The sequence below is a fragment of the Agelaius tricolor genome, unplaced genomic scaffold, assembly GCF_023055355.1.
Source record: "Agelaius tricolor isolate 1412-34295 unplaced genomic scaffold, bAgeTri1.0.p SCAF_5, whole genome shotgun sequence".
NCBI lineage: Eukaryota > Metazoa > Chordata > Aves > Passeriformes > Icteridae > Agelaius > Agelaius tricolor.
The window spans coordinates 5,963,411-5,979,010 of NW_027269265.1; the positions used below are offsets into that span (position 1 = coordinate 5,963,411).

Sequence of the window (15,600 nt, forward strand, 5' to 3'; positions counted from 1 at the left end):
CAGCGGAGCCGCACGGCTGCGATCCCCAGGAAAGGTGGAGGAATGGTGAAAAACAACAAGGTCAGGTCTTAAACCACCAAGGTAATGTCTTAGTGAGTAACAAAATCACAAATTTCATGTCTTTAACTGTATCTATTAAAAAAAAAAAAAAGAACCAACTCCCAGACCTCACCTTGCTTCCTGTGGCCTAAACACATTTTAAAGGGATGGAAGGGTGTATTCCTGCTGGCATGTACAGGCTGTTGATTATCTCTAATGTGTATAGCTTCAGTGAGGGAAACGATTTCACCTGCACAGATCAGTCTGTTTGGATTTATTGTCGTTCATTTTGGCATCAAACTGGTAACCAGGCAATGCTGGCACTTGGAACGCAGACCTGAAGTAATATGGTAATGTGTTTAAATCCTTTAATATCAGGGGAACATAACATTTCAAGCTGTTCTCAAAAGGCTGCCAAAAGCAAGTCCGACACTATATGAAACGTTTTAAAGAAAAATTTCAACAAACAGGAATTTAGCAAATAGGAGTACACCTACCCAAAAAAGCCCCTGACACAGAAAGCATGCCAGTGTCATGGGAACCACAAGTAAATACTGACTAGTCCTAACTAGCAGGTGGAAGTAGACTTTAATAATATCTAACTAATTACAGTACAAATTCAGTTTGAGACACAAATAGGTTCAATATGAGGTCTAAGATTTATGTTTTTTAATTTAGTATTTTAGAATTCCAACAAAACCCCCTCAAGTCAACAGAAAGTCTCATTCTTGCTTAAATAGGGTGCAGATCAAACCTCTGGCAAGCACAGGCACTCCTAGTTGCCATCACCTTTCATGATGAGTCATTAGAAGCCAAGTTTCTACTTCAGACTGCTTTTCCAAATTCAAAGCCCTCACATGACATCCAAACAAATATTTACACAAGATGTGTATAAATATAAAGTTTATTCAGTATAGTGTTTAGAAAAATAAGTTCACATCATCTCAGAATACAAATAAAACACTTAATTGTCCAGGCACAAACCCCTATTACAGTACAACAAACATACATACTTTAGATCTCTTTGGTTGGGTAATTAAGCACAGATATGTTTGATGATACACTCTGGGGCAGCATCACCTAACAGTGCAGTAAAGTTCTTGATTATTCCCTCCTCTAACACGTACATTCCGCTTAAATTTAATATTTGCTGTAAGGCACAATAAAACCCATATAGGAGAAATAACTGGTTAGTTCTGGACAAACAGTACATGCAGCAAAAGAACAAACATCCTCTGAATGAGAATCCTGAAAGCCAGAAGATTCACCCCCTCCTTGAGTTCAGAAATTTAAGAAGCAAGTTTTAAATTATATGAAACATACAACTAAGGTATAAAATATCCTTCAAGATAATAACTGCTAGGAGATACAGGAAGACTTCAGGCATCCTCGCTTTTAAAAATACCATTATTTTTCTTTTCAGAATTATAAAATTACTATTCTTTTGGATGATTTGACATTCTTCTTGACCACAAGCACTGGGCAGTTCATGTCCCCAGAGCCCTGCACACATATCTCACATGATACTGAAGGGATGCACCCTCTTGTTCATCTGCCCTTGCTAAGGAAAGTGCACAGACAGTGGAAATCTATGTACATGAAAAGCTCCTGTGCACACAGGGCCAAATTCCACCCTGATTTGTTTAACTGAAAATCATTACTGAGGTGGTTTTACATGATTTGAAGTCAGAACCTGTCCATTATTGTCATCAGTCTCAGACTGAGAGCAGTAATGACAGTTCCAGCCTCACCTCTGGGTGAAGCCACTTTCTGAATGAGTCTTCCTGAATCCACAGGTAGGGGAAAGCAGTAAATGGGAAGAGGTATATGCTTTGATAAACTGTGACTGTTTGGTTCTACCCAAGTGTCAGCCTTGTGCTCTGGTCTGTGCTGCCACTGTGTACTGGGCCAAATCCATCCCTGACCTAACACCAGTGAAATGAATGGACCATATTCCCAGCTGGCAAAAAAGGACATTAAAGTCAATGGAAATGTGCTAGTTTAGCCCAGCTGAGGACCTGGCCAATGGATGTCTGTGATTTATATTGCTGAAATGTCCTTGCAGGTAAGACCACAGGGATAAGGCTGCAAATAGTCCACACAGAGCATTCAATTCATTGTGTTTCTGGTTTTCTGCAAAACTCTGGGTGAAACAGAGGCAGCTTTAATCAAAAGTAGAAAAGAAGAGAGGGGTTTTTAACATCATGCTTTGTAAGAATTTCCTTAGGCATATTTTTCAAAGCTGAGTCTGGGACTAGTAAAGCAGTAGAATTTGGCAATGTTTTCTGTAAGATTTCCAGTGGACTTAGAAGTTACAAACATATGTGAGGTTGAAATGATCCTTTACTCTCATCCACAACAGAGAGGGAGGGAAGAGAAGGAATCTGCATGCCAGGTAGACATACCTTCCATTTAAACAACAGAATGTGATAATAAGGGCTGTCTGTGGGGCTTGGATACTCACTGCTCTCCCACATGTGGGAGATCAGCATCCAAATCCCCTAAACACCATGTAAAAATCCTTGGTTTGGGAGTCAGTGGAGCAATGCCTTATTTACAGCAGCCAAAGATCTGGCCCTGGACACTTTTTTGGGCTTTGAGTACTGTCTATTGAGAGCAGTGAGCCTGCCTGCCTGAGGGCCACAAAATAAAAACTTACCCTTGTAAGGAATAAAACTACTTATTTAAATTTCTATTTTAAACACACTGTACCGTGCAATGAGTCTTTATATTGTGCATATGTACCTGCAGAAAACATGAGGTTATAACTATGTTATCTGGAGGGAATGACACTTATTTTCAGTGGGAGAAAGAAAGAAAGAGTAAAAGATAATAGGAAGTTACTTGATATCTGGAAGACTAGAATAGATTAATCTCACTTTGTCCCAAAACACTGCTTTTATGTACATCCTCTCACTGAAGAGTGGGAAGTCTCCTATTAGAAGTACCAGACACTCCAAGAAACGTGCCACTGTAACAACATGCACAGTTTTTCACATCAACTGTGCTGCAAAGCCATGGAACTCAGAGCCTCACTAACACAACGAATGCAAAGAAAGAAAAATTAAAAATAAAGTAACAGGTACTGTTGTAACACCACAGTCTCTTCAATTATGAGAGATGATCACACCAACAACTGCTCTGAAATATTCCCTAGCTTGCCTCCAAATATAGTCTGAGCTTCACAGACCAAATGTTAATCCACCATCAACTCCTCCAGAGCCAAGTACACGTTCTCCATTAAAATGACAGCGATATGGGGTATTTCTAATTTTCCAAATGGCTGAATGATTTCATGCAAAGCATATACAGCTACTGTCATCACCATCTTAGTTACATGGGTGAAGAAGAGGTGGGAAGCAGACTGCTCACGCTGGGGCCCAGCAAACAGATAAACAAGCAGAGTGGTTAGGAGAACTCTGGACTATCCGGTTCCCTGCTCACGCGGAGCTCTGGGAACGTCAGGGAAAGTTGTGCCAGGGGAACATACAGCTCCATGTCCTGCTTGTGATAATCTCTGCTTTAAAGCACTTGCCTCAGACACCCTGCTTGCCTGGGAGCACGTGGGGACAGCCAACTGCTGATGGGCTGCTCCTGCCTGCAGAGCGCCGGTGACTCCATACAGCTGCAAGTGCTCCCCTTGCACACTCCTCCTTCCCTTTTCCTGCCCTTTTCCCTGCAGCCCTGGCTCACAGCACGGGCTCCAGCACTCACTGACAGAGCTCAGCCTCAAGGTTCCACAGAAAAACTTGCAAAATAGGCAATATAGTGCAAAACCACAACGAGAATGCAGCTGTGCTCATGGTGCACAGAAAAACCTTCATTCCCCAAAAGCTTTCCATGGAACCAGCTAAAACCAAGACAAACACACTGGGATATGCAACCTCAATTATCTTTCCTTTCCATTTCTTTTTGTCCTTTACAAGTGATCTTGTTCTGTCCTGAGCCTGCTTCAGAGCCCACAGAAGCTTCTGAAAACATTTCCCATAGCCTTCCAAAGGCTTTGGAGGAGGCCCCTGATGAGGATGAGCACATGCTTTAGTTACTGTATATATTCACATCAGGATAAAATACAACAAAACCAAACCCACCGGGATTAACAGCATGTCACTTTTGTACATCTGAATTCTCATTATTATTTTAAAGCTATAAGGATGTGCTTTTCCATGCTACAAAAATAGGAGGAAAGGTTAAGATCTGTTCCACCTGCTCCAGGGAGAAAGGTGTGGACACCCATCCCCAGCCAGGCAGGGACCACGGCTGCTGCAGTTCCCACCACAGCCCCCAGGCTGCTTCTCCTGGAGGATATTCATAAATACACACTCAACTGCACTCCTGCATGGGGGCCTTGCTCCACCAGCAGCTGAAGCTGGCCCACATGGGCAGTTTGGCCAATTTATGAACACAGGGCTCCCTTCCTTGGCCTGCCCATCCAACCTTTCCTGCTCATCTCACAGAGCCAAGAGCTTCCCCTTGGCACCCTCCGTGGACCCCTCCTGTCCTGCTGATGTGGGGCAGAAGGACCCATCCTTGGCTCTCTGCACTGCCAGGAAATGTCACCCACCATGTCCAGAAGACTCTCAAACCTCTTCTTACTCGTGCAAGCAGGGGCACCCAAGTCAGAGGGGTCCACTTGCAGAAGTAAGGCATCAGGATTTGGCCCTGAGGACGGATATTTGCAAATCAGTGTTTTTATTCCTCCTGCCACTGTGCTTTAGTAACAAAGATAAGGCCACTAGGAAGAAAGGCACGTGGAATTCTGTAAAAAATACACAAAAGGGTTCAACTAAATTGCAAATTACTAACAAAACAAACAAACAAAAAAAAAAGCCCTGAACACAAAGACAGAGGGGGTAGAAACAGTGACCTCCTGGGTTTGTGAGACTGGGAATTAATTTTCTAGTTTCAGTGTGATTAACATTTTACTTTTACAGTCTATTGCTTGAAAAAACCTACAAAAAAGTAAAACCTTGTCAGAAATAACTACGCTTACTTCCTGCTCAAACAATAAAATAAATTAAACAGCCAGAAAATGTTTTCCTTTTCAATGCATTGTGTCTAAAGTGAAAGGGAACATAAACCATAAATAAAATCCATTGTACTAATTAAAAAAAAAGTCTCCTTTATAAGAACTGAAACAATATTTACATTCATACTGGATAGAAAGCTTCTGAATTGCATAATTAGAGTTTCAAATGATGCCTTTTCTGGTGCACTGACAAAATGCTGTAGCATTTAGAAACCTGTACATGATTGATGTGAGACTTTTGGTTTAAATGCAAGTCTGCTGGAAAATAAGCAAACATACCAGTAACAATATTATGATTTTGTTTTGTTTCTTAACCTCAAACAACATAAAAGTAGCCAGAGAGGTATCGTCTAGAGTTCCTAAGAAATCTCTCAATGCCCATGGACTGGAAGTAAACAGAAAATAAAAAGTCTGCATTGTTTCTACCATTTTGGAGTGAGATTTTTTTTTTTCCATCTGAAGCTAGGAGTGTATACTTACTGTTAAGAGTATGTTGTACTATGGAGAGTCTAGTTAAATTTTCAAGGTAGTATCTGGTAGCCAAACCTGTACCCATTCCTCAGTACTTGCCCTGGCCATTTCCTTTCTCCTTTAACCTGTTTAAAAGAGAATACTGCATGCAAACCAAGTGTGGCAACCTAATTCCATTGCTGGAGATTCCTCTGTACATTGATTCAGACCACTTAAATGTTCTTCTGGTTTCTTAAAATGAAAAAAAAAAACCACCAAACAAAAAAAAAACCCCACAAACACCCCACCAGGTGTTTGTTAGGGCCTCAACAGGAGACTTATCTATTAAAACAGAAAGCAAGAAAAGAAAGAAGCTACAAGTCTTGCATAACTTCATCCATCTGAACTGTCTGCAGTTTGGCAAGTTCCTTTTTGTCCGTTTCCAGTTCTTCACATACCGTGTCAACCATGTTGCTCATAACATACTTAGATTTGGAATCCAGCATCATTAAATTGCCAGTTGACTTACTCTCAGAATTAGGCAAGAAATTCTCTTTGACATCAGGTACAGCCTGCAGAACCAACCTGTGCTCTCTGCCAAAATCCTGGTGCACTTGTGCAGGGGGGTGGCTGACACGGTCTCCACTGGTTGAAACTATTTCTCCAAGCACGGGCTGTGCTGTGGAAATGGACAACAGATCCTGACTGGTGATGAGGGGACAGTTCTGGAGGGTTGCATAGTTAGTGTTGCTGATAGATATCACTGTAGAGGTACTGGTCACGGGTGAAGACATGGCCTGGCTCTCCGAGATACCAGAGCTCAGTTCTGCAGCATTTAAAAGAGTTGGTGGAGTGAGGGAAAAATTGTGTGAGGGCGTTACATTCACTAAGGAGGAGGCCAGGGACTGGAGCCCTGCACTGGATATATTTTCAGAAGACATGTTGACGTTCAGTTGTGTGTTCTGACTGACTGGCATCAACTGAGAAAACACCAGGCTTCTTTCCAGTCCTTCTTGCTTGACAGATCCTACAGCCTGGCCCGAGTTGGGAACTGTATAAACCACTGCACTCGGAGTGAGGGGGCTGAAGAAAACCTTTCCTTGCTGCACTGTTGAAGATTCAGTCGTAAAAGTTCCTCCATCAGATGTGCTGGGGTTTGCTGAAACATTACCTAGGGAAAAAGAAGCAGAAGAAAAGAACACAGAAATTACAGCTGGCAGAGGGTTATGCAGTCCTGGTCTTTTTTACCTTTGCAATATACACATACACTAATATTTCATGTAACACTGCAAAGCAATTTTTGTAGCAGGTGAGAGAAAACTTGGTGTAAAGAAATCAATGCTGTTAATAGAAGTTGCTTCTAGAAAGTTAAAAAAAAAAAAAAAAGAAATTTCTGCTATATTCGATTAGGTATCTTTCAGACTCTCATTAAGGAGCAAACAGTCCCCAGCCATGTGACTAAAATGAATGTGCTTTGGCCTTCACTAGTTGCCACCACTCAATTTCCATCTAAGAATAGAAGCATGAAAAGCCATTAAAGATAGTTCAGTGACAGACTACAGCTTGTGTGTGGGAACTGGAGACACGTCACATGAAATCCACTGCTGCTGGGGAGAACCTGCCCGAGCCAACCCTCACAGAAAACACGAAAAACCGGTAATTTCTATTGGTCTAACTAGGTAATAATCCTCAAGCACTCAGCTCTATTCCCTTTCACCTTGCTTTTTTGTGTTTTTCTAAAATCCTAATCCTACCACATCCACCATGCTGTGAAAAGTCACCCAGCACTGCCTGCCCTTGCTGAGAGCCATGGCACTGCTCGTGTGATGTTGTAGTGAGCCAAAGCAAGGAGAGGTGGCCAGAGATGACCTGAAGTTGTTTTCACTGGACTTGCCATGTCACTTGTCATTATGGTAATTCCTAAAATAAGAAATACTGGCTCTTGGGACTGAGTCGCACTTGGAACACCTCTCTTTCTCAAAAGCAGTTTAATTATAAGAGATTACAGTTGGACACAGCTGAATATTTTAGAACAGCACTGAAGATGAATTTCTCACATGGGAAATATTTTAGTTCCCTATTAATTTCAGTTAATCAATTATGATTTTATGATTTTTTTGGAAGATGTTATGCATATGGGTAAACTAGAATAACAAAGCCAGGTAACTTGAAGTTACCTGTCAGTATTATTTACTGGCTTACTTGAAATAGCCTGCAGCATGCTTCACTTGGACTGGGCAGCCAGCTATCCATCCAAGACAACCAGAACTTTTCTCTGCACCAAAGATACGGTGGATCACTCTCCAGTGGGCAATCAGTACTTTTAGCCATGGGAAAAATGGTCAGAGAAGAGCTCATTATGAATCTTAGGACTTTCAAATACAATAGTTCTACAATACTTAAAAGGACAGAACTTTCTTTCTCACCTTTGCAGGCTGTTAGTTTATGCCTTGGAGCATGTGGATTAAGTGGCTTTAGTAATTAAAGGTGGCATTCAAACTAAATGTCTTCTCTCTTTAATCTTGCTTAAACTATGTGCCAATAACTTCCAGTGCCTCTGAGTGCCACATTTTAGGACCTTATAATTGTGATAATTGTGCACCCATTTGAAATGTGGTTGCACAGCTTCAGTGTTTCTCCCTAGGCTTCAGCAAGAACAGTTCACTCCCTATACACATTAAATTCAAAGAAGCACATGAGCACAATTTGACTTTCATTATAGTATTCACAGCTCCTGAAACCAGAATCATTCCAGTTTAATGATTTTCATAATCAAATAAATAAAGTGGGCAATGAGTACCAAAGACGTTCAACAGTGCTTTTTAACTGATCTGCTTCAAAAAAGGGATCCAGGACAAGGTTTGTGCTCCCTGGGATTCTTCCTGGCCAGCTGCAAGATTCAGACTATGGTATGCTAAGACCAACTCTAAAGCAAACTTGGGGAGGAGCCTGCACACTTGGCACATGAACCTGTGATGACATATTTCCCTTGGACTGAGGGCAGTTTTATCCAAAGAGCCTCACATTTTATATCTACAAGCTAGTGCTTACTTCTATTGTTTCCCTCAAGTTTAATCTTTCTTAATTATGGAACAGAAAATGTACAAGCAACTGCTCGGTCTTGTTGTGTCTACAATAATTCAAAATGTATTTTTGTGAAATGCTTTTGTTAAGAAAACAAAAAATCAAAACAACCACCACAAGAACAACAAGGGTAACAATTTCCAGCTGCCATAATTTTCATTTTTATGAACCTTCTCATTAAAAGAATTCAGTGGCAAATGGGTAATATTTTGAATTACTGAAACATGTAAAATTTACAGATATTTGTGAAGGCTCCTATCACAGACTTCTGTGAACAGCATGAGATGAAAGGGGTGTAAATTACCAGACCTCCTTCCATGCTCTTAACAGAGGAGCTCAGCTTCATCTAAGAGTCTGCCCAGGAGCATAACCCACTATAAAGGAAGGCAAACAGTATTATTTGATGCTCTGTGCGTGGTCATGGCTCAAATACTATGTTGATACCTTGGAAGAAAAGGACCACAGCTTCTAAAATGCTAAATGTGCCCGATTCCAACTTTTTCTCGTACCTCTTACTGCAAGAGGCAAAGCTTTTACCTTGTGAAGCTGCCACAGAAACTGGAGGCAGCTGCAGAGAAGAAAAACCAATGCTTCCGTTCAGCAGCTGGCCATTTGTTCCTGAATTGGGGATCTGGACAATGCCATACTGGTTTATTTGGACAGGAGCAGTAAAAGTAACTACGGAGCCTCCATCCTGGGAAGCAGCAGTTTCTACGCCTTCCCTTTTCACCTCTGAGCTCGGTATCAATCCTGGGAAAGTGACTGGGATGTTGCTAGGGCTGAAGGCTGCTGTGGCATTGGGGACCGAGGCCTGAAGGAGTTTGAAGTCTTTAACATCTTCTGAGGACGATGAGGACAGTATGTCAGTGATGGACACCCCGTTGCTCACGACGCTCGCCGCAGTTTTGGGTGAATTTAAGGTAACAGTCTGCGAAGTGCCCACGCTGAGTCCATTGAGTATGACACTGTTGGGTCCCTGAAGAAACGAGCTACCATTGAGGAAGACAGGAGAGGTACTGGCAGGCATGAGGTTCCCATTCAACAAGACACCGGACGAGCTCAAGGCTATTTTAGTGTTTCCAAGCTGCTGCATGTAGACAGGCTCCATGTGGCCGGGAAGGCTGAGGCTGGTAACGCCGTCGGATGAGCTGGAGAGCGGATGGGGAGATAAATCCTCCCGCCCCTTACTGGATTCATCTTCTGTGCTAGGGTTGCCATCTGACTCGCTACGGGAAAAGATGGAGAGATGACATTGCATTACCACGGCGTAGCAGGATCTCTGCACCAGGGGGGACTTCTTGCTTTAATACAAGTATGTGAGAGTTTCCACGAACAAATTTTTTTCTGTGTTTTGTCTTTACGAAGCACTTTAAACGAATATTTAAGCCAAGGGAAGGAGGTTTCTTAGAATAGAACACATCAAACCAAACACTCGTCAAAGGAGAAACTTTACAGACTGGGTTATGGAGTTGTAAATAAATTCCTCCACCCCGGCGACCGAAGGGGGCTGCCTGGGCCGGGGTGCCCACACGTGTAAGACCGGCCGCGGCCATTTGGCAAAGCGCTGGGAGGTGAGGCAGGGCCGGGGAGCGCCGCCGGACCCTCCGGGCTCAGCCTGGCGCCCCGGGCCCGGGGGAAGGGGGAGACCCCGGCCCGCGCTGCCCCGGTGCCGGCGGAGGCACCTCCGGCCGTGCCGGGGGGAGGGACGGAGAGATGGGGGGCGGCCTTTGTGCCTCCGCCCGGGGCTGCGCCGGGTTTTTTCGCTGACTGGTCCGCCCTCGGCTGCATTTTTCGGTCGCTCTCCCCTCCCTCCCCCCTCGCCCTTTGATGTGTCCCGCGGAGAGGGGCCGCGGCGGCACAATCGCGCCCTTGGTTGAGAAATGCCTTGGGGCCCCCTCCGCCGGCCGCTTTCCCTCCTTCTCTCCCCGCTCCCTTCCTCCCCCCTCCTCCCCGCGCTTTCTCCCCCCTTTCCCGTCCCTTCCCGGAGGAAGGCGGGAGCGGGGAGGTCACCTCCACCTGCCCGCGCCCCCGCCGCGGGGCGGGGGGAGCCGAGCCCGAGCCGCGGGCGGAGCGGGGCCGGGGCCGCTCCCGGGAGCTCCGGGAACCGGCCCCGCTCCCCCGCTGAAACCCGAGCCCGGCCCGCTCCCGAGTCAGGTTTCAAAACAGAGGGAGCGCCGGGACCCCGCGCGTCCTGCGGCCGTCAATGATTAACTCTGTCAGGCGCGACAATTGAATAAAAACAAGGAGCGGGGGGAACGAACACCCCCGTCCCGTCCCCTCCCGGGAGTCCGCTCCGCGGCTCCGCCGTGCCGGGAGCGGCTCCCCCGTGCCGGGAGCTCCCCCGGGAGCGCGGGGCGGCGGGTCCGGGAAGTTTCCCCGCGCCGCCTCGCACGCCCGGGCCGGGTGGGTGTGTTGGGAACGAGGGAGCGGGGAGGAGGAAGGAGGGGAGGACGAGGCGCACCGAAGGTAAGCGCCATGTTTGCAAGGGAAGAAAGAGCCGGGAGAGGGAAAGGCAGGCGGGAGAGGGGGCGGGGAGGAAAAGTTTTCCCTCACCTTTTGGACTGGGTCTCGGAAGGGTTGCGGTCCCGCTGCCTGCGGTTCTTGAACCAGTTGCTGACCTGGGTGAGGGACAGCCCGGTGATCTTGGCCAGGTTGCGCTTCTCGGCGGGCGAGGGGTATCGGTTCTGCTTGTAGAGCTCCTTCAGCGCGTTGCGGGACTTCTCCTTGAAGCAGTAGACCGTCTCCTCGCCGTCCCAGATGGTCCTGGGCAGGGGGTATTTCCTCCGCAACCTGTACTTGTCCACCGCCCCCAAGGGTCTGCCCCGGGCTCGCTCCGCCTCGGTGTAGCGAGCTTTGTACCAGAGCTCCTGCAGCAGCGGGTGGTTGGAGGAGTCGAAGTTGTGGCTCTCCAGGATGCTGTAGAGCTCGGCGTAGATGCCCTGGTGAAAAGCCACCAGCGCCCGGGCTTTCATCAGGCTCTCGTTGCCACGTAGCAGATCGCTCGGGGGCAAAGACCACAGGAACCTGGCCAGGCGGTCCAGGTTCCCACCTTGCTGCAGCGCCTCGCACACGCAGGCGACGTGGTCCGGGGAGAAAGCCAAGGGGGTCTGCGAGGAGGAGGAGGAGGAAGAAGAAGATGAAGAGGAGGGAGAGGAGGCAGCGTGGTGATTCCTGGCCAGGAGTTCCGTATGGAGCAGTACCTGTTCCGCGGCTCCCTCCTCGCCGGCGGCAGCGGAGCCTGCATGCTCCATGGGGAACTGGGCAGCGGCGGGAGGGGGCGGCGGCGCGGGCCCGTCGGGGGCTTCGGAGAGCATTTCCATCACATTTTCCTCCTTGATCTCTACCGCGATCACGATGTCGTCCGTGGCGGGGGAGGCTGAAGACATGTTTCGGTTTGTTTTCCTTTTTTTTTTTTTCTTTTCTTTTTTTTTCTTGTGTGCTCTTTTTTTTTCCCCTTCCTCCCTCCCCCCCCCCACCACGCTCCCTTCTCCTCCTCTCCCCCCTTCCTATCTCTCTCCTCCTCCTGCTCTAGCCGATCAGGTTTCCCCCGGCCCCGCGGTGACCATCCGGGATCGCTGCTGTATCCCGGCCGCGCTCCGCCGCTCCCCCCGCCGCAACTCCCGCACCCGCCGCAAGACTATGTGGCCCCGCCCACCTCTGCCCCGGCCGCGCCCGTCCATTGGCTGCGCCGCGCCGGGAGGGCGGGGCTACAGCGTCTCCATGGCAACCGTCAATCAAGCGGCCGCGCTCCTCTCTCCGCTCCCCCCCCCTTCCCATCCCCACCTGGAGCCCCCGGGGAGCGGCGGCTCCGTCACCTGCGGCTTTCCCTGGAAGGGAAAGGGTTAAAACGCTCCCGGTGCTGTCTGCTGTCGTTACTGGGGGTGAGGGAGTTTTGCTGTATCCGCTTCTGGGCCCCTCACTTCAAGAAAGTCATTGAAGTGCTGGAGCTAGTCCAGAGAAGGGTAGCGGAGCTGGGAAGGGTCTAGAGCACTAGTGCTATGGGAGCGCTTGAGGGAGCTGGGGGTGTTTCGCCTGGAGAAAAGGGGCTCGGGGGTGGCTTTATCGCTGTCTGCGACTCCCCGAAAGGAGGAGTAGCCAGGTGGGGGTCGGGCTCTGCTCCTGGGCTAGCAACGAGAGGACAGAATCTTGAGGTTCCGGTTGGACACTAGGAGGAATTTCTCCGCAGAAAGAGTGATTTAACATGGAATGGGCTGTCCAGGAGGGCGGTGGAGTTGCCATCCCTGGAGGCATTTAAGGATAGACTGGACGTGGCACTTAGTGCCATGGTCCGGTTGACACGCTGGTCTTTCCCGAAGTGATTGATTCTGTGGTTCCTCTTGGTTAGTCATGGGCAGGTGTGCCCCGTCTCCCGCTGTTACACCCGGAGCTCTGGGGCCCGGACAGCCCCCGGACAGCCCCGGCGCTGCCGCCCGGGCTCCTTCCCGCTCGGGCGGGCGGTGTCGGGGCCGGGGCGCGCACGGAACGCGCGGGGCGGCGCTGGGCGGCGGCGGGGCCGTTTGGCGGCGGCACCGGAAGGCGGAAGGCGCGGCGGGAGGAGGGAGGGGAGCGGGAGGAGGAGGCCATGGACGACTTGGGCTGCCCGCGGTGCAAGACCACCAAATACCGCAACCCCTCCCTGAAGCTGATGGTGAACGTCTGCGGGCACACGCTGTGAGTGGCGCCGGGCCCCGGGGGGAGCGGGCGCGGTGCGGAGCCCCGGCCGCTCTGCGGAGCGGCGGGGCCTGGGGGAAGGAAGGGGTCGCTCCCCCGGCCGGCGCGGGGGTGGGGGCGGCCCCGGCTCCGCCAGACCCGAGCGGCGCTTGCGAGGCAGCTCCGGGCCGGTCAGGCTGCCTTTCCTCTCCCGAAGGGTCCGTGTCAGCCCGGGCTGGCTCCGGTGTGGGTCTGACTGCCCTCGGTGCCTTCTGTGCGGTGAAATTCCCGGGAGGAACCCGCGGGACGCGGCGTGAGCTCGGGACACGCTCCTGTCCCGCAGCGCTGCCAGGCTTCGGCGTGAGAAGCGGGGAACTCAGGGGAAAATACATTTCCCACAGAGTTAAACATTTCTTGTTTAAAACTGTGCTCGAGTAGTAAAGGAAAAGCTTTTTTGTTGTATTATTGTGATGTGTTAATTCTGCTGAATGAAGAGTGCTTTGCTGAAGCTTTGGTGCTGGTTTAAATGTTGGAAAATCCTCTTGCGAATCTGTGCTGATGGTAGTCTTAACTCATTCGTGTTTTTTTCCTTTTCTTTTTTTTCCCCCCCAAGACCAGTCATTACTTTTTTCCCTTTTCTCCTAAAACTCAGCCCTTAGATAGTACCCATCACTGGCTGTTGCTGATTTTAGTCACAGATACTCTTGATGATTTAAGTCACAAATAGGTTGAACTCATTCACTTTTGGATCTGGAGACCATCCTTAGTTAGTGTGGAAGTTTGAAAGGCTGTACTCAAAATTCTTTCTGGATGTACACCATACAAGGCCAGTACTGCAGTAGCAGCCCTTTCTATATTTTTTATTTTTGGCTTGTCATCTTTCCTGTGATGTGTATGTTTTTTAAACCACGTGTGAATTACATTGAAAAGACGCAGCCTGAGAGCTTCTACTTGCCTTGGCACATTGCAGTAAGTGAACAGGATGAAGGAAGTCAACTACAAAAAGGGATTTATCTTGTTGTCTTAGGAAAAAAGTGTTACTTTTCATTCTGTTCCCTGCTCCTGTTCTCTCCTCCTGCCATGGAGGTGTGGTGGTGTGGGAGAGGTGGCCTCGGGAGTGTCCCTTTGGTGGCAGCAGTGCTGGAGTTCAAGAGGCAGCAGCGCCGTTCAGGCAAAGCCGTGCGGGTTTAAAGCGACGCCTCGATCTTGCATTGACCGAAGATCAGAGGAATGATCAGAGTGGTCCCGATGTGCTTCCAGGCTCCTCCAGAGCCACTTCCAGCAGAGGACAGCATGTCTCAGTTTGCTCTCCTGCTTTGCTTCTCTTGTTTTGGGCTTTTTTTGGAGCTGAGTTTGGCTTGAGACAATTAATGGTGCTTTCTGCTTTACTGGGTGCAGTTGCTGACACCGTGTTTGGGGTTGATGTTCTTGTATTGCTGCTTGTTTCTGCAGCCCAGCTCTTGTTGTTTGCATCTCTGTGGCAGAGTAGGAGCTCTGGGTTTGTTATTGTTGTAATTAAGGACTCTCCATCTCAATGTGGTTCAAGTGTGCCACTTTTCCTCTGTGTTTTCCTTCCAAGAGCTCCCTCAGGGCTGTGTATCTATTACTGTTTCCACACAGTGTTACAAAGCCTTCATGCTGGAAGTTGTTTCTTAGTAATGGTTAATGAATTTCCATAGTAACTCATCCAGAAGCTGGAAACTCAGATGTGAATGAAAGGAGGTAACTGACTTGTTCTCATAAATTCACCACATTTCAGTCACAAGGAAGGAGTGTTTAATGAGCTAACATAAGTTTCTGATGGAGATTTATCCTTAGTCAGTCTATTTTGATATTTTGCAGTTGTTAACATTGAAAATGCTACTCCTAATTTCCAATCTAAATTTGTTTGCTGTAATTGAAGCATTTAAGAACTCTACCATGAATTTTATACACTTGTGAACTCTTTATTACTTCTCTTTTGTAGGAATGTCTGCAATACTTTGAGGGCTTTCTCTTTGGTGTTTTTCACTCTGAAGAAATCCCATCGCTTCAGTCTCCTCTCTTCAGTGATTTTTAATGTCTTTTTTGTTTTCTTTTTGGTTACACTTGGGGGTTATTCTCACTGGGGTTTCTTTAGGCCTTTTCCACTTGGTTTGCATTTTATTGAAGCTGGACATGGTGTTCCATCTGAGTCATTAATATAACAGCCAGAGTCAAAATTATTTTGTGTTCTTTTCCATTCTTTTCCTGCCTGCATTTCATCCAGGCAGGATGATGACTCTTGATGTATTTAGTTTTTTTGCAGTGATATGTTTGATTTATGTTGAACATAAGCCCCAGATTCTTTAGCACTTTACCACTCAGCA

The 15,600-nt window shown here is 47.8% G+C and overlaps 2 protein-coding genes across 2 annotated transcripts in view; one reads left to right on the plus strand and one right to left on the minus strand.

Moving 5' to 3' along the window:
* Positions 1-933: 933 nt before the first annotated feature.
* On the minus strand, positions 934-12,088 carry LOC139589677 (homeobox protein SIX4-like). Its single transcript, XM_071426225.1, has 3 exons — positions 11,156-12,088; positions 9,140-9,828; positions 934-6,689 (listed from the first exon to the last, which is right to left on the minus strand). The coding sequence occupies exons 1-3, from the start codon at positions 11,986-11,988 to the stop codon at positions 5,893-5,895; spliced, it is 2,319 nt and encodes a 772-aa protein (XP_071282326.1). The 5' UTR covers positions 11,989-12,088; the 3' UTR covers positions 934-5,892.
* A 1,050-nt stretch (positions 12,089-13,138) lies between these two features.
* Positions 13,139-15,600, plus strand: part of MNAT1 (MNAT1 component of CDK activating kinase) — a 119,466-nt gene continuing 117,004 nt past the window's right edge. Inside the window, exon 1 of the mRNA XM_071426231.1 lies at positions 13,139-13,273. Within this exon, the coding sequence (XP_071282332.1) occupies positions 13,185-13,273 (89 nt within the window). The 5' untranslated portion in view covers positions 13,139-13,184. The remainder of the gene's footprint in view (positions 13,274-15,600) is intronic.

Bases quoted from the DNA above. Each gene is read 5' to 3' on its own strand.
- LOC139589677 (XM_071426225.1), bottom strand. From the start codon at position 11,988: ATGTCTTCAGCCTCCCCCGCCACGGACGACATCGTGATCGCGGTAGAG. The intron at 9,829-11,155 runs GTGAGGGAAAAC...CTTTTCCCGTAG, and splicing joins TCCGAGACCCAGTCCAAAAG to CGAGTCAGATGGCAACCCTA. The intron at 6,690-9,139 runs GTAAAAGCTTTG...CTTTTTCCCTAG, and splicing joins TTCTGTGGCAGCTTCACAAG to GTAATGTTTCAGCAAACCCC.